General features: G+C 40.5%; 1 protein-coding gene across 3 annotated transcripts in view; it reads right to left on the bottom strand.

Annotated features, from left to right (window-relative positions):
• Window positions 1-294: 294 nt before the first annotated feature.
• The window catches only part of LOC126395262 (unconventional myosin-XVIIIb-like), a 73117-nt gene continuing 46602 nt past the window's right edge, over window positions 295-26809 (bottom strand). For all 3 annotated transcript variants that reach the window (XM_050052588.1, XM_050052589.1, XM_050052591.1), the window contains 13 exons: window positions 25647-25847; window positions 25450-25560; window positions 21814-21918; window positions 21237-21398; window positions 19495-19608; window positions 15486-15602; window positions 15293-15376; window positions 14951-15088; window positions 14673-14858; window positions 6768-6901; window positions 2928-3098; window positions 1782-2737; window positions 295-445 (listed from right to left, as the gene is read on the bottom strand). In XM_050052588.1, the coding sequence (XP_049908545.1) occupies window positions 1792-2737; window positions 2928-3098; window positions 6768-6901; window positions 14673-14858; window positions 14951-15088; window positions 15293-15376; window positions 15486-15602; window positions 19495-19608; window positions 21237-21398; window positions 21814-21918; window positions 25450-25560; window positions 25647-25847 (2469 nt within the window). In that variant the 3' untranslated portion in view covers window positions 295-445; window positions 1782-1791. The remainder of the gene's footprint in view (window positions 446-1781; window positions 2738-2927; window positions 3099-6767; window positions 6902-14672; window positions 14859-14950; window positions 15089-15292; window positions 15377-15485; window positions 15603-19494; window positions 19609-21236; window positions 21399-21813; window positions 21919-25449; window positions 25561-25646; window positions 25848-26809) is intronic.

The raw sequence follows: 26809 nt of genomic DNA, 5'->3' as shown, positions 1-26809 counted from the left end.
GACATCACACACAACAAAATTCCAGGACTTTTCCAAAACTTTCAATGATTTTTACCAATCCCATGACACTTCCAGGCCTGGAAAAACATGATTGTGAAATCATATGACTTTTCCAGGTTTTCCATGACCTTGGGAACCTTGCATTTAAGTTTTTTCAGTTGAATTCGAGAAAATTACGTCCTTAGAGGTACTTTTTGTGTATTAAAAAAATTTGATTAAATATAACATAAAGGTCAAATATGAGAAAATAAGTTCACAAAGCACAAAGTTCATTTCATTTTTTATTCATATACAAACAGTGCTTTTCTGAAAATACAGTTGATTAAGTGCAGATGTATTTTCAGGAGGTTTTAATCAAGTCAAAAAAACATCCTTGTTGTCTTCTGAAGTGGTTCATCCTGGCCTGCAGCTCCTGCAGCCTTCAGTCTGTCTGTGCAGCTCACAGCTGGATGAGGAGACACAAAGAGGCGGATGGAAGAGACAAAGACAAGATGGTCAGAACAGGAAGGATGCTGTGAAACAGAGAGGAAGCTACATGTATATACTGTACAGGTCTGGGCCTGCAGTTATCAAACACCTCAGAATCACTGCACTGAAAGTTGAATGGGGACTAAAAATACCACATCAGAGTCCGACTTTATCTGCTCTCAGCAGAGAGTAGAAGTTCTCATTTGGGAGAAACTGACGTCACGTTTTACAACCCTCATAACCATAAAATTAAACTGATGTCGGCTCCTTGTAGTTTTTCTCCACAATTTCAGTGTGCAGTCACATTTAACATCTGCTAATCAGCACTAAACACCAGGTTCAGCTGAGGCTGATGGGAACGTCTTTAGCTCTGCAGGTATTTGGTCATAAACCAAAGTATTAGGCACATTAAAATGCTGATGATTCTGATGATGGCGTTAGATTAGACAAGATATGATTCATCCTGAGGGGAACATGAATGAATTGTGATATAAATGTGGACCTTATATCAGCGCTAGAGGAAATGTCAGAGGATCATCAACGATGTTAGAATTCAACCTCTGGGGAATGTGAATGTTTCCGTACAAAATTCATTCTTGAGATACTCCAATGTTACGGTTCTTAAATCCGTCTCACCGTTAGCTTACTGTGTTTATGTTGTGGTGCATTTTTATTATCATCCAGCAGTGTCTCTTCCTGCTGCCTGTGCGTAGGGGCTGCTATGCCACTTTTCACACACACACAAACACAGAGTAATGATGCTGCAGTGGAGAGGGAAAGGTTAAGATAATTTGAGCTGATGACAACTACACTTTTTACTGTGGTTGCAATAAAAACCTCCACAAGGAAAAAGCCAATACTTTATCAGTGCAGCTGTTTAGCAACATGTAATCATGTAGGAAAGTGATATTTCAGTCTGCTCTGTCCGCAGTCTCTCATCCACCGCCGCTAATATTATGTTATAAACAAGTACAGAGGCTTTTCATCTAATAGCAAATTGTTACCAACAAGCTAAAACAACAGCTGTTGATGTTAAACGGTTTAGCTCAGTTTGTCCTGTATCTTTAAACTTACGGGTGGTCATGTGACCTGCAGGCAGTGAGTCTCCTCAGCACATAATGGTCATGAGTTTAAGAATTACTTCTGTAGAAGGAAAAAAGATTCTTCCTGTCTTTTAAACTCAAGTTAAGACATGACAGGTAGTTCAGATATTTTCCTGTAATCTATAAACAATCTGATGCATGAAAAACTAAATTAAAGCCTTTATTTGTACAGTTTATAACATGTATAGAATATAGACCGTGGTGTCTCACCTCATTTACATCAGTCAACCTCCTTTTTTAGGTATTTCTTCATGACTGAAGCCACGTCTCCCCCCTCACTGCCCTCCGCCTCCAGTCTCTCCCCCTGCGGCCTCTCAAACCTGCGTCTCACTCCGCCTCCCTGGGAGCTTCCACCTGAGCTGGAGGACTCACTTTCAGAGCTTTTCCTGCTGCGGGTCGAAGGAGGCAGCTCTCCAAAGCGGACGCTCAGCGCCCTCCTGCCTCCTCTGACTGAGCTGGCCAGGCTGCTGGTGGACTGAGCTCTGCGGATGGCGGGCAGGATTTCGGAGGATGCGTCGTCACGGTCGTCAACCAGGTGGCGGTTTTGGAAGACCATAGGTTCTGAACCCAGAGACGCTTCGCCTCCATCCTCTGTAACGAGACTACCCAGCATGCACCGCCTCAGTGCCTGAGGGGAGCGCTGTATGGGGGTCATCCGGGAGCGGAGGGGTTCGTCTCCGTCCTCCTCTGGGATGGCCAGTGAGGGAGGCTGATGGCGAGCAGTGAGGGAGGAAGTCAAGGAGGAGAGGTGAGGCAGTGAGGGAAGCGCAGAGAGGGAATCACTTGAGTTGAAGCGAGAGAGTTTGGCTCCAGATGTAGAGACGGCAGCAGATGTCTGGGCTTCACTGATAGAGCGAGCGCTGGCAGCTCGAGGCAGGAGTGGCGAGGATGGTTTGAGGATGCTGGGGCCAGGCCGGGGCTCCTGGAGGTCACCTGGACCGAGGGAGAGGGCTGAGGTTCTTCGCCTGAGAGTCGAGGCCGCGGTTGTTTGATAAACTGGCAGGGAGACGGTGCTGCCGGCTCCTTCTCCTGCATCGCCGCCAGCTCTGCGTTTACGGAGTCCGTCCAACAGCTCAGACAAGGCAGAAGAGGACGGGGCTCGACTGGGACCTCTGGAACCCCCGCCTCCTGCCTCAGAGCCATCGTCATCAGGATCCACACAGGAACTTTAGAGGAAGAAAAGAGACACTATATCAGTCAAAACAGCCCATATGACTGGTTAACATACATTTAAGGCTGCAACTAACAGATATTTTCATTATCAATTAATCAACTGACTGAAAAACCGTCATTAAAATAGTTGCTGATTCGTTTTGTCACTGCAGCTCAACATCTGTGTATGAACTGCAGGCTTACCGGAAGCTGTAGGTGCTCATGGTGTCAGCGACAGACTGGCGCCCGCTGATGGTACTGCTGCCATAGGGGGAGCCACCGCCACGGGACCCTCCTCTGGGCACTCCTAACCAATGACGAATCCCCTCTCCTACATCCTCTGTCCCGATAGAGCCAACACTGGACACCGAGTCACTGCAGAGCAAAGTCACACTTTATCACAGCCTCAATGGAGACATGTCACCCTCCATTCTTTAGCTGGTAAATATGCACTATTAGCTGCATATTGAGCATGCACGCACATTACAGACTGCTGCTCAGCAATGATGATTCCACTGCAAGTCAGGGGAGGGTCACAGTTAGGGCTGCACCCTTATTTTAAAGATTCAAAACATCTGTCAGAGGCCAGAGTTTGACTCACAGCTGAAGCATCAAGTTTGTTTTTCTTTTATCTACGTGCATTATTTTCCAACAAAAAATGCAGGTTAAAAGCCATTAAGTTTTACACATCAGATCTGTCCCAATAAATAGAAAAAATCTTGGTTATGATGTTAAATTTGTTAAAATTTACAGAAAATTATGACATCACAGTGAAGTTGCCCTTTGACCTTTTAGATGTCATCACTTTATAGTTTTATTATATTAGACATTTGTGTGAAATTTTGTAATAATTAGTGAAAGAATTCTTGAGTTATGGCCAAAAATATGTTTTGTTAGGTCACAGTGACCTTGACCTTTGACAATCACTTCATAGTTCGTCCAAGTGAACTTTCGTGCCAAATTTCATGAAATTCCCTCAAGTATCTCTTGAGATATCACGTTCACCTGAATGGAACAAACATAAGGTCACAGTAACCTTGACCTTCAAAATCTAGAATGAAATGGATGCAAGGTCAAAGTAACCTTGACCTTTGACTTTCCAACATGAAAATCTGATCATTTCATAGTTGAGTTCAGGTGAACGTTTGTGCCAAATTTGAAGCAATTCCCTCAAGGTGGTCTTTTGATGTTGCATCATTAGAATGAGACGGACCAGGTCACAGTGAAATTTGACCTATGACCACCAAAATCTAATCAGCTTATCAATGAGTCTGAGAGAACGTTGCGAGAAATTCCCTCAAAGCCTTCTTGAGATATCACGTTCACCTGAATGAGAAGGACACAGGGTCACAGTAACCTTGACCTTTGACCTTCAAAATCAAATCAGTTCACGTAAGTCCAAGTGGACGTTTCTGCCAAATTTGAAGAAATTCCCTTGATGTATTCTTGAGATATTACATTAATCGGAATGGGATTGCTGCAAGGTCAAAGTAACCTTGACCTTTGACTTTCCAACATGAAAAGTTGAGTTCAGGTGAACGTTTGTGCCAAATCTGAAGCAATTCCTTCAAGGTGGTCTTGAGATATTGCAGTCATTAAAATGAGACGGACCAGGTCACAGTGACCTTTAACCTATGACCACCAAAATCTAGTCAGTTCATCTGTGAGACCAAGTGAACGTTTGTGCCAAATCTGAAGAAATTCACTCAAGGCCTTCTTGAGATATTGCGTTCAGGAGAATGGGACATACTGGTACATACATACAAAATGACAGCCAAAAACATAATGCCTTCTGCCACAGCCTTCACGTCCTCTAACAGAACAACCCAGACACAGACAAACAAATACTGAAGCCATCATCATAGAACAAAGCTATAATGGCGTACGGCACGATCAATGAATGCCATTTTCCAACCCTCCATGTAGCCATTGATTTCCATTAAACTCAGGTTGATTATCATATCAGCATAAAGACACTTGTACCACATACATAATTTATCACTGAACAGCATCTTGTTGTTTATTTTCTAACTGGTCCTTATGAAAATGTAGGAAAAATGCAAATTATGCAGCTACAGTAAAAACATACTTTATGATATACCTTAGATTTAAAGAGGACTTGTAATTGTCAAGTAATTAAGGAGTAAAATGTTTTGGCGCAGCAGTGGCCCATGGACAGTTAGTAGCCATGCACGCAGACATTTCCACTTGAATCACCTTAAAGGATCATTTTAGATACTTGGGACTTGTTTTTTGTGGTTTTGGCCATCGTTCCTACTGTGTGTCCTTCAGTGATAATAAAACTGTACTCAACAGGTTAACTGCTGTGAACTCAGTTTCTTCAAGTTGATGCGTGTAAACATATCAGACCTTACAAACCGTTTGAGTTTTGATTCTTTCAGCAAAATATGGCGTCAGTTTCTCCATGACACTCTAGTGCTGCCGCCCCGTAAAAATCTTAATGTGTACCAGTCGTCATGTACAAGTTCACATTAATAAAGATAACGTTTTCCTTTTTTTCCACTTGTATGTACACTGCTCAAAAAAATTAAGGCAACACTTAATAATCACAGTATATCACCAAGTTATTAAAACTTCATCTGTCCATTCAGGAAGCACAACTGATTGTGAATCAGTAACAGTTTAATAACATCAAATGTATGAAGGTAGCAGGTGATGTTGACGACGGGATACTTGACTTTATCTGGCTGAAGATGTGTTTGATAAAACAGGTTGGGAAACTGGTTTAGTTTTGTCCATCCTGTCCCATCGTGTGACTTCTTTTTATCACCTTGTTCTCAAATCTCATCAGTTCCTTCAGTTAAATCAGAACTAACAGAAACGACGGCCAAAACCAGTCGTATTAGAAGAGAATGATCCTTTAAGAGGTGAAGTTCTCTTTCATATTTAACTAAGCATTATTACAATTAGATGATGACACTTCAAGTCCTGACGCAACGCTCAGGTCACACACACGCACTACCAACTCTCACACACATTCATGAGGTTCTTACAGGTCTTTCTTTCGAGTCAACGACTCCACAGCAGTTTGAACACTGGAGTGAAGGGCAGAGTGGTGAAAGGTTGAGTTTCAACACACAGACATCATCATGTAAAGGGATAATTTAGGTCCTTCGAAGTGGAGTTGGATGAGGTACTTATCAACTGTCAGTGTATTACCTACAGTAGATGTCAGTCGGCACGCCACCAGTTTGGAGAAGCAGGCAGGAGTACTGACACAGAAGCTAAGCAATGTACTGCTGTGGACAGGGGTCAGCATTTGTAATTTAGATGCCTTAAGATATTACAATCCGTTTAATCAGTACGCTATATTTATATATTTTTTCGTCATATTACCTTGCTGTCAGACAGCCCTTCCTGACAGGGAACTGAAGCCGTTAATTTACTTTCTTCAAATCCACCAGGCTCCATTGACAAAAACGGTAATTTACCTTGCACAACACAGGAGTTGCTGGTCTATTGCTGTCTCGATCGGTTAGTTTGTGTGAGCTACTGTCTGACTTCGGTGTTTAAAGTAAGAAGTCACACAGTGTTACACAGTAACACAAACAAACTCACTGATCAAGCCAGCGGTAGACCAACAACTCCTGTGTTCTGTGAGGTAAAATTACATCCTGTTCTCATTCCCAGGTTGTCAAATAGCCACCGACACTTCCTCACGACGACCTGGTGACGACATCAGGTTGAAAATTACTGTTTTTTTGTCAGAGTTTGGTGGCTTTGAAGAGTGAAGTATAACAGCTTCAGTTCCCAGTCAGAAAGGGCTGTTTGACGGCAAGGTAAAGCGGTGACAATATTTGACATGTAGCATAAACTTAAACTGATATTGATTTTTTTTAGGCTGCTAAAACACACATTGTTGCTGGCCTCGTTCACAGCAGTACACTGCGTAGCTCCTGTGTCAGTACTCCTGCCTCTCCAGGTAATACACTGTAGATAAGTACCTCATACAACAACACCACAAAAGATCCAGACTATCCCTTTAAGTCAAAGGAGGGGGTTCCCCTCAGTGAAGCCAATTACCTTTCAGAGTCGCTCTCGTCGCTCGACTCCACTTCCTCCAGGGCGGCCTGCAGGTCCACAATGCGGCGGATAGACGTCTCCAGGTCCGCCTGTAACGCCTGTCTGACGGCGCTGAGCTCCTCCACCTGCATCTCCTGTAAAACAAACATGAGGTTAAAGGATGTTTGTCGACAGCGAAGGCGCTCACCTTCAACGGGGCCAGCTGTGTGTTTTCATCCTGGCCCCCCCTACAACCCGGAAAGACCCCGCGGCCCAATCCGCCAAAGCAATTACCTTCATTCCACCCTATATTACCTCATCAGTCAAACACTGAATGTCCAATGGCATGTCCTCTCTCTCATACAGTCCTGTGACCTCTGGAGCCTCTGGTGCTGACGCTTGTACCACGTTATTTACAAAGAAAATTGTTACATACGCACGCTGACATTGGGAGAATAGAGTGATTTATTAATTCATCTCATCTGTTTTTTTGTTTGTTTTTTTGTTCTGTCTCGCTGGCATCCTGTCACACATGCCTGAGCACACACACACACACACACACACACACACACACAAACACAAACACAAATACACACAAACACACACATATACAAAAGCTTCCAGGCTTTCAAAGTTATTGGCTTTGTTGGCTTTGAGGAGACGGGTGTGGGTGCAGTGGTTGTCATAGAGACACGTAACCATGTAAGAATGTGTGTGTGTGTGTGTGTGTGTGTGTGTGTGTGCTCATAACCTTGAAGAGACAATGAGGATTAATCACAGTCAGAGAGAGAAAGCAGGATGAGGGAGAGATGACGTTAAGGAGGAGGAGGTGGAGGAGGAGTGTGTGAGCATGTGTGTGTGTATGAATATGTGTATTCATGCAGGCTGTGTACGTGTGTGTGTGTTAGGTTGTTAAAGGGCATCCTTGTGTGTGTGTGTGTGTGTGTGTGTGTGCGTGCGTGCGTGTGTGTGTGTGTGTGTGTGTGTTGCTTGCTTTGTGCTAATAACTGAATAATTATTGAAGCTCCTTCTCTTTTTCTCAGAGGTCATGAAGAAATCTGCTGTGAACAGGAACATGATTGAATCTGAAATTCGGAGAATAACTGGCAAAATATTTAATATCTATCTGTATTTATTATGTCTCTGTCGGACTGTAATGGACTCCCCGAACCTGCCAAGCTCTAGTCATTCTCTCAATATCAGACACTTGTTTAATACGGAGCCGGGCTGGTTACATTTGTGAAAAAAATAGTGCGAAGAAATGAGATCCTATTCCTCGACTTTATCAATGTGTGGAAACGAGATTATTCAAGTTCCAGATGTGGTGGGACGGTTGTCAGTTTGGGAGTGATGCTGTTTATTGTGCAGCAAATAAAGGTAATTAGATTTGATAGTAGGGCTGCACAATTAATCACAAATTAATCACAATTGTGATGTTGACATTTAAAAGACGTGCTCCACTTACAGGAACTCTGCTGCTAACAAATCAAGCGCTTCCTAAACTAACAGCAGCCTCCACTATTGAAGAACTGTCCACTACGCAGATTTGCAAATCCTTAAATAGAGAAGCCATACTCTCCCTATGACTGGCTAGTGCTCGCTGACTTCTTTGGTTGGATTGGTTAAGTTTAGGCATGAGGAGTGTGGGATTGGTTAAGGCTGAGGTAAGAATGTCTGGGTGAGCCAATCAGAGGCAGAGTAAAGCCTAATTTATGGTTGGGCGCGCAACACTTTTGAAGAGTAAGACATATTTTTGACAAACAGAAAGTGTCACTCAACATTTTTCTTTAATGTTGCGCACCTTGAGAATTTTCTTACGTCACTGACAACAATGTTGCGCTATGCGATTGGTAGTATCACTATAGTCGCGACGGAGAGCGGTTTAAAATCCACACCGACTCTGACCTGCATTCACTCTGTCCACACAAGCAGCCGTCTGTCAGCAGCAGCTCGTGTGGAGCCGAGAGAACAGCGGCCGGTCAAACTGCCTTCACAAGACTGACTGACAGCAGACATCTACAGAACCAAAGTAGTTTTCATGTCAGCTCCACGGAGAGAAATCAACAGTGTTTGTATTCATTGATTCATTGATTTTATGTTTCTGTCCACCATGGCATGTAAGAGGAATCTGCTGCTCACAGACAGACTGGGAGATGATCAATCAAAAAATATAAGGTTACTAAGATAACCACACATATACAACGAGATATTTGTATGATTTAAACAGTTGTATGTGAATATGATGCACTAAATGCGACAGAAACAGAGTCAGACCTCTAAAAAAAAGCAGGCCGTCTCTGGTGTCACTAAAGCATTAAATGAAAATGTTGTGCGACTGTTTAATTTATGTCAAGCAACACTCTTCGAAAGTGTCAGGCCATTCATTCACTATCCTAGGAAACAGAAACTTGCGTGCACTATGTGTGCACCCTGCAGAGGCAGAATGTGAAAAACCTTTCTTAATGTTGCTGTTGCAGACGGGCAAAACGTCTGTTCATCAACTGTCATCATCTGCAGACTACGTGAGGCTTGTGTCTGCATTACAAAGCAGCACAACTAACTTCTTAAACCACCTACAAAAATATACGATGAATGCATGAAGACAAAGAAGAATAACGTTGCTAATGTTGCCTCACTACAGAAATCAGTAGACAGCGATGCTTAACAGCATATCACGGTACCAAGAATGAAATAAACTAGAAAAGCAGTCAGAGAGTGCAGACCTCCGCCAAGTAGGTGATATTCCCTCCCCCTCTGCGTCAGATTTTGCAGCCTGCATCACAATTAGGTTATTTGCATCACTATCATTTTTATTAGGGAGCGATCACACCGAGATGAAATGCTAGAAATGCGACGGCAGTAAAACCATTATTTTCCTATGATACGGTGCGTCTGACCGGCATTCAAGCGTCTTTTTAGACGGGCGTTTTTTCGGCGTCTTTTTAGACCCCCGTTTTTGTAGGCGCTTCTTTTTAGACGCTTCTTTTTAGACATGCGTAGATGCTGAAAAGTTAAAATATTTTCAACTTTTTGAGCGTCAGACGCCAGTAGCTAGCACGCATTGAATAAGCGCTTCCAGCGTTTCAAGCGTCTTTGAAGCATCCGCGTCTCTAGCGTCTCATTACTGTGTGATCATCCCTTAGGTTATATATGCCGTCACCATGGAGACACTGTGGTGTATTTATTTCGTTTTTATTTTGTACCAACACAGAATATAATGTTTTTTTTGTATTTTTCACTTTTCCAACACAGAACACTAATTTCAACTTTAGAATTACAACAATATTTAGCAAGTTGAACAAGACGTGCTTTCCGGCCACCAGATGGCGCTATTTTCACCGTCTTTAGAAATTGGAATTGCTGCTGAGGCTGTCAGATGACAGACTTTTTTATTATTTTATCCACTTTGCTTCAACCGATCACCACCAACATTTCATCACTTGTTCCTTCTCCCATTATCCACCTTTCCTGAAAATTTCATCACAATCTGTTAACAACTTTTTGAGTTATTTTGCAGACAAACAGACCAACGCCGGCGAAAACAATCTCTTTGGCGGAGGTAATAAAAACACAGCAGTGGATACGAATCTCTCTAGCTCTCAAAGACGGACTGCAATAATCAATACAATCACATTCCATTTGGCCAAAAATATCTGTCCTGTAAACACTGTTTTCATCTCGGTACATTCTGTAATGGCGCACTTACTTTTATATTAACATATATTTTGGGTACAATCTTATTTTTATTGTGCTTCTATGAAATTAACTGAATTCAGGCGAAGAAGAACCTTATTTTAAGTTTTACTCAGCGCTCTGTTGTTATGATTCTGGGTATTAAGTTTCGGTACAAGTTATTTAGATTTTGTTTCTAGGAGATACGCTGTGAATACGTACCAAGTTATTTTGATGCAATTATTTAAACATTAGCAGCAGGGCTAACCCCTGAAAATCAGAGATTCGAATCGTCAGCTGACTGACTTTGCTTCAAGTCTAGCTGTCGTTTTTGTTTTGTTTTTTTGTCAGTGTGTTTTGCAGTTTACTTCAGAGGACACTGCTTCTTCAGATTTTGCTGCGGAGTGAGCGCTCTTGACTTCCACACTACGCGTTGGTACATACAACTGCAGACACACAGGCAGCGGCACAGAGGAAGCGAAGCTTTGCACCATAAGGCTCTGAGTTAACAATATCTTCTCTTGTCTGCTGTGAAGTGGTGAACTTACAGCTCACAGCAACTTACTACATCAGTCTCTAACCCGCTGTTAGCTTGTTTAGTATATTACGTTAATGCCACTGTCACACTTAACATCCCATTGAGCCCCATTTAAACTTTAAAACTTCATATGGAACAGAGTGAATTGTTAAATACTCGTATTAAACAACCGAATCTGATTCGACTGCCATATTTCTGAGTCAGGTACAGCCCTAATTAGCAGGACTGTAGCACAACATGAAAGTGAAAGCAGTGCTCTGTTTATTGAAATGTTGCAGTGCAATAAAGATATTTTGCCCCGTAAATCAATGAATAATTGTAATAAATAATCTTGACCTCAATATTGATCAAATAATCACATAATTAATCATTTTGGTCACAATTATGCAGCTGTCATTTGTAGCCATTTAGTCTTCCAGGTACTTCCAGCTGGCGCAGAATGAAATACACAGCAGTATTATTGGTTGTTTTGGTTGTGTACAGGAGTTACTGACAAATGTCTTGTTATATTTTTGATGTTTAATATAAAGTAGTGTCATGAAATTTGGCTTGACACTAAATCTTAATACATCTTACTGTATACTGCATACATGTACATGCCTTTTGATAATAGTGGGGGTTCTTTTAGAGACAAGTTTAAAAGAAGATAGTGTTCTTTCAAGTCTGACCTCAGACTAATAATTTAACTGTCTCCCTTTTCTCTGCTGTTTTTTTAAAAGACTGTCTGACTGCTGACAGACGTTGTTCCAGAGCTCAGCTATTAACTTTGTGAGAACTGTGTTATTTTTATTAACAACAGAAACGAAGCTGAAAAGTTGGAACATTAGATCCAAGTTCTCCTGAAACAATCTTATAAAATCAGGGAAATGATGCTCAGATGATACACTGTAAGCCGAGCCTTTATCGGGTTTACATACAATAAATGCATGTTATTAATTATGTATATAAACACAACATTTATGACCCAGGTTGCAAAACTGAAATTATTATTATTTCAAATGTTATTCTAGTAGCTGGCACATTTACAAAAGATCATTGTTTTGTGGCCAAATCCTGCAAAACATTCTAGCTTTACTAAAATGTGATGATTAAAACAAGGTTTGAAAACACATCAGACATATAAAGATGTAATTACGACAGAGCGTTTATGTATCTGCAGAGAGTCTCCATCCTGCTGTCAGTGCTGCTATGATCAAACTTGTGCAGTAATGAAAGTGATGTTTTCTAATGTTCCAGATAATACACCAGCTGTTGTTTTGAGAACAGTGGAGAAGAAGTGGCTGTTTCGGAAGTGGGGTGCGCCTTCTATCATAGCCTGGAGGAAATGTTTCTTGCCAGGGCTTTTTAAGTACCAGCCTGGCCTTAAAATGTTGTCTCACAGCCTGGATGGGAGTAACGCCTGTTTGGGTTTATATTTAGCAGCCTCAGTGGCGCTCAGGTAGAGCTCTGGTGATCTGTCTGCAGGTGGCAGGAACGCCAAAGACAAGTGTCCCTGCAGTTATCTCCACTTCTGGGCAAAGGGCTGCTGTTTGTGTCTCGTCATGGAGCACAGAGGTTTTTATCTACTACTGTTGTTTTCCTTTTTATTTAAATGTGACAAAAGTGTGACATGGCAACAACTGCTGTGAGGGGGAGTGGTACTTATCTGCTGTGAGGGTCCTGAGGACAGAGGGATGTCCTATGCTGTAAAGCCCAATGAGGCAAATTGTGATTTGTGCCGCTGGGCTTTATAAACGAAATTGAACATTAAAATTAAATTCTTCACAATGCTGTGGCTGAATGTTAATTTATATACGCAATGTTAATTCAGTTCTTTTTTGATCATTATTTTCTCTTAAAAAACACCCCAAAAGAACCAATAGGAGTACTGTTAAAGCACCGGATCGATAAGCAGTATCCGTAAGAGTCAGGGGCGATTGCTCTGAGACAACAAGGGAGGCTGAACTTTCCCTAAAATTTCATAGAGGAAATGGTCAAATATTCACTACTGAATTTACGTTAAAATAAGAATTTACATTGCATTAAAGGTGTGCTAGGCTGCGTTTCACATCATGTTCAAACGTCAGCTGTTTATCACCAGTTTTCAAACGCGATCTCCCTGTCATACATTCTCATGTCAGCACGGTGGACGTGGAGCCTCCAAGCATTCCTATGAGACAACGCTGAGCAGGTTTTTTTCATGCAGCAAAGCGAGACGGTCATTGGATAAATGCGACAAAATCGTCACTTCTAGGGAGGCTCAGCTTCCCTGGGACCTAGTGGAGCGGTAGGTGGGAGAGGACGCTCGGTGTATGCATGATGATTGGAGGAATTGTCTAAAAGGCTGAACCCCATTGTGACTGCCAGCGCTTTGCATTTCGAGCTCAGTCTGGTGCGGATATTTGCGAGTGGAGTCTTCTGGCAGAGTGCCGTCTGGAGTTCCTTATTTCCATAAGCGATATAGCTCATTTTCACCGTTAAACCCATCTGAAAATCTTTGAGGTGTGTTTTGCTGTGGTTCTACAAATTTTATGATGTGAACTTAAAGTGAGCTTCCCCTGTTTGAAAGACCAGCAGCCGGCACTGGTAAGAGTAGTAGTATTGTTGAAATCTTAACGATACTCATCCCTATGGCAGACCCCTCAGAAGGGAGAAACAAACTTAACTGAAATTAAAAAATAAAAAATAAAAAATGAATTAATAGATAAATAATTCTTTAAAAAAAAAAATATATATATATATATAACGTTAAAACTGATACAAAATAAATAAATATATTAAATACATTTTTTTTTTAAAAATTACAATTTACAGTAAAAAAAATTAACCATTACCAAAAATAGAGAAAATTAGAACTATAAGGGGAGATCCCTCCTCTGTTACTCTTCCTGGGGTTACTTTTTTTCACTGTTAAGTGAGATTTTTCTAATCTGAATTAAGAATCTAAGGACAGAAGGTGTAGTATGCTGCATAGACTAAAAAGCCCTTTCATGCAAATTTGTGATTCAAGATACTCTTAATGTATGTTCAATGTATCTTCGCTTTAATTCTAAAAAAGAGAGTAAAAATGATATCAAAAAATGAAGTAAAACAGACTTAATTGAAGATTAAAAATATATAAAATAAATAGTAAAAATAAATAAAGAATAATTAATGGTGACAGAAATATTAAAAAAAAATACAAATAAAATTTACAGTTGTAATTGTAAAAACAAAGGAGAAGATAAAAAATACTCTACTTTTTCCCACTTTTTTTTTTACTGGGGAGTTTTTATTACCAAACTGTGTGTCTGAGGACAGAGGGGGTTTTCTGTTGTACAGATTGTAGAGCCCCATGAGGGAAATTAGTGATTTGTGATATTGGGATATATGAATAAAACTGACTTGACTTGTATCTCCAGATTTGGATATTCAGATTTGTTTTATATTTCGAGTATTCCTTTAGGAAGTGAAAAAATTCTCTGCTTCTCACTACTAAAGCCACATAAACTACTAAAACCCTATTTAAGTATCTGAGAGTTGATCTTTGAGTACACACGAACAGTGACAGTGTGTGTGTGGATCTGTGCACACGTACATGTGAGTGGTTATTAAATGCCACTGACATCACAAATGGAGGAATCTGGCAGAAAAGGCCAATGATGACAGCAGCATCCACAACATGTGCGGTTATTTATGATCCAGTGTGACTGACTCTGAGACTGAACGCAGCAGCGGCGGCGGTGTGAGCGCATTACCAGCTCCATGCGTCTGCGGCTGCTGTCCTGCTCTCTCTGAATCAGCTCCTCCATCTCCAGCCTCACGTCCTGCAGCCGCTGCTGGTAGTAGCGGGCGTTCTCTCTTTCCCGAGCTTCAGCCTGCGCGCTCTGCTCCAGCTCCTCTCCCAGACGTACCACGCTGTCCCTTAAACGCAACACCAGCACCTGCGCATCACACAAGTGGGACAACATTTAAATAAAAACTCCACAGGCTGATAATCATGTGTTGAAACTGGGGACGCGTCACGTGGTCTCACCTCAAACCTCTTGACTTGCCCTCTCTGGAACTCCAGTTTGTTTTCCAGGTCACACACACGTGCCTCCTGTTTGCTGACAATGCTACGCCCCACGGTGGACGACTCCAGGAACTGCACCCTCGACACGCTCTGCTGGAGCTGCATTATGAGTAGGAGGGAGAGAGAAAGGAGCCAGGACACATTTGGAGAACCAAATTAATGCACCGATACAGCAGTGAATGTGAAATCTTGTAGTTACACTGAGATCTGTTGCAAGTAGGTTAAATGATCCAGAAATCCATTACAGTCTCACATAAACCTCTCAGTGCTACATTTAGCCTGTGATGATCTAAGAAAACTCACCTCCTCCTGCAGAGAGTGTCTCTGTTTCTTCACCTCCTCCAGTTCAGCTTGCAGCTCTCTGATCTGAGAGATATCACTGGAGGACTAAACCACAGGGAGAGTGTGACAGAGATTGATTGATGATTTAGTTTCAGGAAACAAAAGTGATTTACAGAGCTAGAAACACAAACTGTAAGCAAGTCCAGAGCGGCACCTGAGCAATTAGCGCTTTGTGCTTCTTCATGAGTTCATTGAGGTCTTCCTGGTCCTCCTCAAGCCTCTTCAGGAGGTCCGCCTTCTCATGCTGCAGCAGAGCTAACTGCTCATCCACCTGGACACAGAGATAAAGAGGTTTCCCACTGGAAAAAAAAAAACCCACCAACACCCACTGAGATCTGGCTTTAATGGAAAAGGTCACAATCAGCATTCACTCCCAGGACAACTCTGCAGTAATCACGGCTCAAGCTCCAGCCGCCAGTGATGGAAATACAAAACCAAACGCACTATTTCTTTGCACCTTTGTTGATACAATGCCAAGACGGACTGCCATAAAATACTGTCCGTCTCCATCCAAGCAGTTCCCAAAATTATTGAAAACTTTTAGTCGGCATCATAGACTGTATATAAAGTTGGACAATGTGACATCACTTCCTCCCATTGTACAAAAATGAAGCCAAAACATCTGCTAGCATCTTGCACCGGTGACATCATTTGGAGCCAGAGCCTGCACGGCAGCGATCTCCGCAGCGTCGATTTCTTGCCCATACACAAGCAGTGCCATTGATCATGACCAAACCGATCGGCACACACAGCTGTCGATCATGACGTCAAACCTCTTCTTATAGCATCAAATAGCTTGAAATCAAACTTATCTGGAAAACCAACACTTGAGCAAACATCAGTGTGATAAGAACGACCTAAAATGACAGAAACCATCTTTGGGGAAAATGTATTTGACGTGCACTTTGATTTTTAGTTTGGTCCATGTCCCATCCACTAACATGGAGGAGGCGGGGTTTATGACCTCTAGTGCAGCCAGCCACTAGGCATTGACTAAGATGTTTTGGCTTCGTTTTTGGGGAGTTGTTATGTCTATAGTTGGCACCAAGTTTGAAAGAGAAACTGAATGGTTAAGATATGACAAAGAGGTAACCACTGTAACATTTTAACTAGCCTACATGCTGCTTTACTGACCTGTTTTCTAGCTGAACGGCTCAGGTCAGTCTCAGTCTATTGCCAATTTTTAATATGTTTTCCCATGTTCCCACATCTCAAGGGTGTAATTTGCATGTTTGTCATTTCACTTTGATTATGACTGTGTACTCTGCTGCCAAAATCCAGATGAGACAAGACTAACAGAAATAAAAATGTTGATATAGTGTTCTCGATCGCCTTCAAGGATTACCATGTGCTCACAGAAGAATGAAGTTTGGTCAACAGTGCTAGTTTTTTGCCCAGGGTTTTGCCTCCTAATACTCTTATTGGTGCTGCACACAGGATTAAAAAAACTGCTCACCCTCTCCCGCATATTTTGGTTCACGTGTGACTGTGACTGTAAAAATAATGGATGTAGCCACCTTGATGTCACACGTAGGTTTGTGAACTCCTGTTTTGAAGCAGTGAGTTTGGCTATCGGCCGTCGTCATCTTTTTGTTTTGGAGCCAGAAGTAACCACATTTTGGTGAGAGGCTGGAGCTGTGGAGGAGTGAGGGATTGATCTGACAGAGAAGCCGAGGACACTACTGGCAGAGAGCCTGTCACTCAAAGGTGGCCCACCTTTAATAATGCGTAACCTTAAGCCTTATTAAAATGTAAAAAGGTGAGTTATATAAAAATTGACCCCTTTACAGTTGTCGTGAAGGGGGAAATTAGCTTCAGAGACCTAAACTGTTTTTTGTAACATGATTATTTCTGCTGTAAACGTGGGCATTTTAATGTGGGGGTCTATGGGGATTGACTCGCTTATAGAGCCAGCCTCAAGTGGTCATTAGAGGAACTGCAGTTTTTGCCACTTCAGTGTTGGCTTCATTTTTCAGCCCCAGAGGCTGCCATTTGGTTGTGACACTCAGAAAAAAGTGTCCACTGATTTACAGACGTCTCTTTCACAATGTAAGTTTTTTTTGGGTCCCATGACATCATGTGATGGACGTGGAAGTCATAGCTACAGAGTTTGGCCACTATGTAAAATTAGCTGTTCCTGGGCGCTTGGCTTTAACAAACAACACATCACCCCAATCTTGGCTTCTCTAAATTGGCTCCCTGTTTGATTTAGAATTGATTTAAAGGTTTTCGTGATCACTTTAAAAGCAGGTCTGAAGCAGCAATGTTGACTCTACACGAGCCAGACTCTCAGGTAGGGCCTTTCTGTCCGTTCCAAAGTCGAGGCTTAAATCTAAAGGTGACTTTGGCTGGCTGGCTCCAGAACGACCTGCCTGAGGAGATAAGGCTCGCAGAACCACTGACTTCACTTCAATTTCTTCTTAATACCCATTTTTATAGATCTGCCTTTATGTGATGTTTTCTTTTTATTGTCGTCCTTTTTTTATTGCTTTTATTGTCTTTTTTATTGCTGTTTGTGTTTATTTGTAATTAATTGCGTCTTGCTTTTGTTTGGCCTTATTGTTTGGCTCTCTGTTGTTATATTGCCTTCTGAGTGTCCTACTATTGCTTTGTCTGTCAAAGCACTTTGTAAACTCTGTTTTTAAAGGTGCTATACAAATAAAGTTATTATTATTATTTTATTAATTGTAGTCTATGATATGTGGAGCACTTTATTGATATGTGGTGAATAGGTCCTTAATAATGAAGAGGTGCCCTGTTGTTGATGTTTGGGGTTTTGTTTTTAGTGCTGTTGTTGTCGGTGTTATTGTAGTGGTTTGTAATTTTATCTGATGATTACTTAGCACTGGGTGATATAACGACTGTGATGTGATCATTATGATGATGTGATGTAACGATATATTTTCAATAAAGACAACAGTTTATATCGATATAGGGCCAAGTTGCGTTACATGACACATACCAGTGTGCATCTCTTCTCTCTTACACTCTCCACACAGCTCCACCTCACTCATTCACTCACAAGTTCTCCAGCGACACTTTTTACGAGCCGTAGCCTGACGTGCACCTCCCCAGAAATGTAACAGCGTGGTGACGCAGACCTCCTGTCTGTTTCTGTAGGCTGAAACCATTTCCCTCAGTGGAAACAAAGCTTTTATTTACTTTAATTTCACAGATAAGAAACAAAAAATTGTGAAGACAATAATGCCTCCAGAAAATATAGCATTTTAATTTTTGTGTGTGATTTATCCTGGCTTCAGATTTATACAATGCAAAATGCCATAGGCTTGTGCAAATAATGTTAGCATGTTTTATTTATTTGGAAAGCGTGTTTAGTATAAGACAGTTGCTTTGTCGGAGAACATTGTGAGCTGTAATGGAGCCGAATTTTGTATCATTACCTTTGTTGGCTGGCTTCATATGAGTAGAGGAAAAGTCCGCTAGCTGCTAGGCTAATTTATACAATGTAAAATGCCATAGACTTGTGCTAAAAACACTAGCATCCTTTGGACAGATTTTCCTTTCGACACGTCAGCTTTTAAACTTTTCATGCACCGACTGCTCAGCTTGAAACAGCTGCAATCCACAGTTTTTCACTTCTCTGCATGTGACGGCTTCAAACATAAAGATAAAAACAGCATTATCTCAGTGTTCTATTAGTGAATCTACGTGTAATATTCAGGCCACATTTCTAATTCCTCTGTTAGGCTTACGGAAGGCATTAACACCAATTTCATCATCCATTGCTTTTTGCAGGCTCCTGTTTAAACAGGGTGATAACGGCGCACAGTCTCTGCTGGAGGAAATTCAGTGTTTCACTTGGTTGTTCACGTGAAAACTGACAGAAGTGCGTCAAAAATTAAATAAGAGAGCTGTATAGAGGAGCCTGGCTCCTTTTCACCTCTTCACAGCAGACCAATCACAGTGTGGAGTGGGTGTAAATGTTAGATTGTCCATTTCAGATTTGAATGTAAGGTTAAAGGATGTGGAAGGAGGGGGTTTCCAAAGTATCTGATTGGGCAAAAAATAAGAGTGTACTCCTTAACGTCTCCCTCACATCATTTTCATTCCTGTCCTGCGTGGAAGCCTCTCTATTTGTTAAGTATCTCCGCTCGTTTATTCAGGTTTTTGTTCTTTAATCCGTCACATGTCTGCACACTCACCACACTCTTCTGTTTGCAGATATTTTCCAGCTCGATCTGAGAGTTCTCCAGCTCCTGGGAGAGAGTCGTCAGAGCGCTCTCGGCCTCCAGCCGCCTCGCTTCGCCCTCCTCCAGCTAAGTGACAACACAGAGAAAGACAGAGAGACAAAGAGAGAGTTGTGTGAATGTATCTCAGACTGTGCAGAAGGTGACAGCGTGGTGTCAGGTGAATGTACAGGAAGTGTATGGGCAGATTAAGAAACAATGGGCCCCTGGGCGCTGACATGGAAAGGCTCCACAGCCTCCTCTACATACACGCGCACACACGTGTCTCTTTGTGGTTGTTTTGTGTCTACTTGTAGTCATTTTGTGTCTCTTTGTGGTTGTTTTATGTCTACTTGTAGTCGTTTTGTGTCTCTTTGTGGTTGTTTTATGTCTACTTGTAGTCATTTTGTGTGTCTTTGTGGTTGTTTTGTGTCTACTTGTAGTCGTTTTGTGTGTCTTTGTGGTTGTTTTATGTCTACTTGTAGTCGTTTTGTGTCTCTTTGTGGTTGTTTTATGTCTACTTGTAGTCATTTTGTGTGTCTTTGTGGTTGTTTTGTGTCTACTTGTAGTCATTTTGTGTCTCTTTGTGGTTGTTTTATGTCTACTTGTAGTCGTTTTGTGTCTCTTTGTGGTTGTTTTATGTCTACTTGTAGTCATTTTGTGTGTCTTTGTGGTTGTTTTGTGTCTACTTTGATCATTTTGTGTCTCTTTGTGGTTGTTTTGTGTCTACTTGTAGTCGTTTTGTGTCTCTTTGTGGTTGTTTGTCCCTCTATGTTCACTTTGTCTCTTTGTAGTCATGCTGTATCTCGTCACTATTTTGTGTCTCTTAATGGTTACTATGTCTCTTTGTAGTCATGGGTCTCTTTGTTGTTATTTTGTCTCTTTGCTGTTGATTTGTGTCTCTTTGTGCTCACTTTGTCTCTTTGTAGTCAAGTTGTGTGTCTTTGTCATTGTTTTGCATCTCTTTGTAGTCATCTGTGCCTTGTTTTGGTCACCTTGATAGTCAATGTTGTGTCTCTTTGTAGTTGTTTTGTGTCTTTTTGGTTGTTTTGGGTTTCTTTATGGTCATTTTGTCTCTTTGTAGTCATGTTGTGTCTGTAGTCGTTTTGTCTCTTTGTAGTCATTTTGTGTCTCTTGGTCTATGTTTTGTGTCTCTTTGTGGTTGTTTTATGTCTACTTGTAGTCGTTTTGTCTCTTTGTAGTCATTTTGTGTCTCTTGGTCTATGTTTTGTGTCTCTTTATGGTCACTTTGTCTCTTTGAAATCATTCTTTGTCTCTCTGCAGTCATTTTGTCTCCCTAAAGATGTTTTGTGTCTCTTAATGGTTACCATGTCTCTTTGCAGTCATGCTGTGTCTCTTGGCAGTTATTTTTGTGTCTTGTTGGGTCATTTTGTGTCTCTTAGTCTATGGTTTGTGTCTCTTTATGGTCACTTTGAAGTCGTTCTTTGTCTCTTTGTAGTCACATTGTGTGTCTTTGCAGTCATCTTTGTCATCAGTTTGTGTTACTTAGTGGTTGTTTTGTGTCTCCTTCTGGTATTTTTGCCCCTCCTGTAGTTATATTTTGTCTCTTTGCAGTCCCTTTGCATTTCTTTGTGCTCTTTCGGTGGTTATTTTAATTTGAATGACATTTTGCAAATGAAGGCCAGGGGGGGTCTGACACTTTGAGCCCCTGGGCCTGTACCCACTAGGCTCATTCAGCAGTCAATCCATGAGCGTACCTGGCAGTGAAGGCGCTCTATCTGCTCTCTGCTGCCGTTGGGCATGTTCTGTCCCGGGTTGTCAACGGTGGAGAGAAGCAGCTGGGCGTCAGCCAGCAGGGCATGAGTTCTCTTTAGGTCTCTTCTCAACTTCTTCTCCACATCGAAGTCTCTGTGCCCCACCTGCAACACGAGACACCTCAGATTAAAAGACATTAACCCTAAAATAGTTTATCTGGAGAACAATTCTTCACTCTGAACTCTTGAAAAGACTTGAACTGTATGCCAGCTTGGCCACAGACCAGGTCCTGGCCACTCATCAGGAGTCCAATTACATCCTGACGGTGACAGAGACAGAGTGCTAAATTAGCTGCCGCCTTGCCTCCCTGCAGCATATGCTTGTTTTGTGGTGCCTGTAATGTACCAATGACATATTCATCAGCTAGAGAACATTAACCCACAATAATAATCATAATGATCTACGGTGTGAGAGAGCTTGCTGGACGCTTATACAGTCAGAGCCTGCAGGGATAATCCTCACATCACATGAGGATATACTGTACAGGTGATACTGTCTCTGTGTGTGTGTGCTGTGTACCTGGTCACACAGAGTTGCTATGAGTCCCTCCAAGTCGTGCTTCTCATGAATCACCATCTGTTTCTCCTCATACTCCTGCTCCAACTGCATCTCCAACTGCCTCAGCTACACACACCAACACATACACACACATACACACACAGACACAGACACGTACAAAAACATAAATTGATGGACGAGCAGTCTGAATGGGCTTTTATTGTCCCTGACAGGAAATGTTCCCTGCAGCAGGTTGCATAATGATAAGCATAAAAACATCATCATCTGTGGAGGAGCATAAAAAAATAAACAGCACAAAATAAGCGAGGCCTCCCGACGATCTGCTGCTGAATAAATCAGACAGAGTTTAAACCTGCCAGAGGGAAGAAAGACGACATTCCAGCATGCAGCGGTGCAAAGTAGCTCCACATTTACTCAAGTAAAATTCCGAGGTACTTGTACTTTACCTGAGTATTTCAAGTTTATGCTACGTTATACTTTGACTCCACTACATCTCAGAGGAAAATGTACTTTTTACCGCACTACATATATCTGGCAGCTTTAGTTAAAGGTATACTTTGCAGTAATATCTTAAAGGGATAGTGCACCCAAAAATGAAAATTCAGCCATTATCTACTCACCCATATGCCGAGGGAGGNTTTTGGACGTTTGAATCTGGGGCGCCGTCAGCCTCCATTAGGTGGAGTTGTGTTGCTATCTCCTCTCCCCTGGGATCTCCGCAAGTGTTGTGAGGACTCTAAAACTTCACCTGAGCCTCCCTCGGCATATGGGTGAGTAGATAATGGCTGAATCTGAATCTCTCATTTTCTTATTTTCTGTGTTCGGGACATTAATGGCCGTGTACCTCCACAGCGCTCATGTGAGGTTGGGACTTTATAAAAAGGAGGTGACCAGGTGCCAGGCCGTGAGCAGCAGGCATCCAAGAGATGCTGATGTTTACAAACAGCAACTGAAAATCCTGGATAGTATACCTAAAATATTAATAATAATGATAACTTCATTGAGGACACAAAAATGTCCATAGTACACTAAATTAAAAAAATAAACACGTTAAAAATAAATTTTGAAAAAATCTTGCAATTCAGATAAATAACTACAATAGATAAATAAATAAATTGTGATGTATTATTATGGATAAAGATAAAACATTACTGATCCCTTGGTGAACTTAATAAGCTACCTGGCACAATATATAAAGTAAAAAATATCAGTGCATATAAATTCAAATTATTAAAAATAATTCAAAGAGAAAAGCAGCGAATCTTCATATAAGTAAAACTGGATGCATGAAAACTTTTAGCATAAAAAGTGACGTAAACAATAATCAGAATAGTTGCCAATTATTTTTTTTTATATATGTCACTGTTATCATTAATATCATTTTTATATATTTATTAATTATCATTTATTTTATTTTATTTTTCACTATTAATTACTACTTTGTCGTTATCTCCTCATATACAGAGGAATTTACCTGCCATATGTATTTTTACTTATCTGTAAATGGGCATCGAAACTTAGACATCAAACTACCGAGTCATGCATGATCTGAACATTTTCAGTCAACAAAACTGACACAAAAAATGTAAATGTAATTACATTCTTCCACTGTAACTAAGTATACTGTACTAAAAGTAAAGGGAAAAACACACATTAAGATGTGACTTTTGCGAGCAAGAGGAAATGCTACATCACACAACGATAACTTGTATATATTCACTGTATATTTATTTACGTAATATTGAATTAAATATAAGTATTTTTAATTTTCTTTTTCATCGTATTCTGTGTTGTTTTATCTTACCTCATCCCAATTTTATTTCTATTTATTTTTCTATTTTTATTTATTCATTTATTTTTTTCAACCTAGTTACATTCCACCACTGTATCCGGCTGTGTGATGATGAGTTTGCTGAGTGACCCTGTAGAAACGTTTGTATGCAGAGGAGAGATGTAACTGCTGTCTGGTTGCGTAACATTATGAAATAAAGGGAAAAAAATGAAGTGAAAAAAATTTCTTTTCTTCTTTGAGCCGAGGAAGGACATTCAAAAAGAGCCATCTGCACACAAACAACACAATACTGCTCTCTTACACAACTCAGGCTACTGGGTTCAGTGTTGACAGAGAAGTTTCACTGCACATGATTTTCTGACGATGATTCTCTTGTTATGAGCAGGAGATAGGAGTTGTTGTGTTGAACTCTCATGACTGAACATGCACAACGTTTAGAGAATGTCTCAGGCAGTTCTGAAAACATTTGTAAAAGTTATAAAGGTCTCCATTTGTATTTATTTTCCTAAATCATACTATTTTTGTTTGCATTTTAGTCAAACTGGTCTTATTCGTTTTAAGACGTTATCTATTGTTTTTTCCCAATAAACTCTTCATATATACATACAGTAATGTCAGATTTCATAAACATTTTTTACAGATAGTTACTGTAAAAATGTCCTTTGAAATAAAACACCAAACTATTCCCAGTATAACGCTGGATTTTGTCAAAGTAGTAACAGACATGATCTGGTAATTTCACATCCATGAACAAATTGTATGATGAGTACAGCTGATAACCAGCAGTCTAAACCTCAAATAGTAATAATAGAAAGACAAAAAAAATAAAAGTATTAAAAGGATTTAAAGGAAAAGCAGCAAAAAGTCACATTTATGAAGCTGAACCCATTCTCATATGTTTTGTGCGCAAAAATTTTAACTTTAAAAGTAACTAGTAACTAAAGCTGACATATAAATGTAGTGGAAGCAGACAGTGGCATGAGACCATCTATCTTATTTTATTTCATTTTCATCTTTATTTTTTCATGACTCATTTTATTAATTCAATTTTATTTCTATTTTTATGTTACAAGTCTTCTTATTTTAATCATTATTATTATTATTATTGATTATAACCTCATTTATATTATTTATATAATGTAATATAATGTATATATCATTTATATATCTATATATATAATATTTATAATTTATTATTATTTTAATTATAAGCATTATTTTTATTATCATTACTATTATTGATAATAAGAATTTTAATTATTATCTATTTTAATAATAATAATAATTATTATTATTATAAAAGTAGAAAGTGGCATGAGACCAACTCTATTTTATTTAATTTTTATCTTTATTAATTTATCATTTTATTTATTTAACTTTAATTCTAGTGTTGTTATCATCATCATTATGATTCTGATTATTAGCATTATTTTATTAAAAATAATAATTATTAGGTTTTTTTTAGTTATTTTAATCAAATCCTATTTTATTCAATTTTTATTGTCACTGTAACCATCTCTCTGTATCTTTCCATGTATAGAGGTATTTACATATTTATATGTCAAGATATGGGCTTGGACAAAAATTTCAACAAACAAAAATGCAGAAAAACATAAATAAATAATAATGATCATAATAAAGTGGAATGAGAAGAAAATACTCAGATTTGTTTATCATGACGTGTGAAAACTTATTTCCTCTATAGAGGAGAATAAAGCATGTATCTGAATCTGAAGTAAAGTGAGGGTACATCACATTCATATTCAGTAATGTACTTTACTGCCTCTGTATGGCCTTCAGGTATGAATGGTGCCATGTTGATTACTTGTTCTGTGTTGACGTACCCGTCTCTGAGAGGACTTGTGTACGTCCTCTAACTCCTCTTCTTTATCCTCCAACTCTTTCTGATGCATCTGCTTCATCCTCTCCATCTCCATCTCAAAGCGCATGTGGATCTGTTACAGAGCAGAGAGGAGAGAGGTGAGCTGAGAGCGCCAGCACTGAGTGAATATATCTGAATGTGTGTGTGCTGTTCAAGCACCTGTTGCTGCTGCTGTATTTGGGTGCTGAGCGTGGTGACTTCCTGCGCTCTCTCGCTCGCCTGACTCTCCAGGAGGCGAAGCTGTTTCTTGAGGTCAGGAAGCGAATCGGAGGCGAGATCAACAGGCAGGCTGAGGTCACGGATCTGAGCGCACAACTCCTCCTTCTGCTTCTGCAGACGGCCCACCTCTGACTGGCTCTCCTGCACACACACCCACACAAACATGTATTACTGCTGACATCAAAACATTTGGTTAGACACTCAGCGTTTGTCCTCTGGTTACTGCAGCGTGTCTGGAGCCGAGCAGGGTTAAACAGCCTGATCTTACTCCAGGATACTTTGGCAGGTTTGGCCACGTGGGAGACAAAACTGAAGCACACCAGCACGTAGGAGCACGAACACCAAAACAAAGACAATAAACAGCAGAGTTTCTGTGAGAGAAAAGACAGGAAACAGTCTCCCACTAAACCTCCACTGTCTATTCAGTGCCTCCAGACATTCACCTTCTTTTTTACAGTAGCTTTTCTAAATAATTGCAATGCATGTTGTTTACAGGCATTCCTTTGCAATAAAATTGTGGGAGCAAGCAAAAGTAGTTGTGATGCTGTCTCATATACGCAGTTATTATCTATGTGTGATGGTGGTGGACTTACAGCTCATCGCCGACAATCAGCTATTGAACGTGGTGGACAGTAACGAAGTACATTTACATACGTACTGTACTTAATTACAGTTCTTGAGTATATGAACTTTACTTGACTATTATTTTTTTGGAAACTTATTACTTTGACTCCGCCACATTTCTATGAAGGCTCTTTTTACTCGTTACATTCGCTTTGAAGTCAGCAGATGATTACGTATCTTTTCAAAAATGCAGACGTCCATAAACTGTGATCATAAGGTTCTGCATGTGGTTTGTTTGTCGAAGTGGTGTTCCTGTACCTCTACCTCAAGCATGTGCTACTCAAATTGGGCAGCTCATCAGTAGAGACAGGTAGAGAGCAGGAGCAGTACAGTTCAGTTCAGTGCGCTGTTTTTCTCTTTCTACTATATAAAGTTGTGGATGTCCCCATGTTTGGTCCCCCCTCTGTTGGGGTACCTAGCACACAGATCTGGTACTAAAAGGTGGAGCTATGAACACTGCAGTCTGATTGGTCAGTAGA

Source organism: Epinephelus moara, chromosome 9 (genome assembly GCF_006386435.1).
Source record: "Epinephelus moara isolate mb chromosome 9, YSFRI_EMoa_1.0, whole genome shotgun sequence".
NCBI classification, from domain to species: Eukaryota; Metazoa; Chordata; class Actinopteri; order Perciformes; family Serranidae; genus Epinephelus; species Epinephelus moara.
The sequence above is the reverse complement of the archived record's forward strand: the minus strand, read 5'-3'. Positions and strand labels throughout refer to the sequence as shown.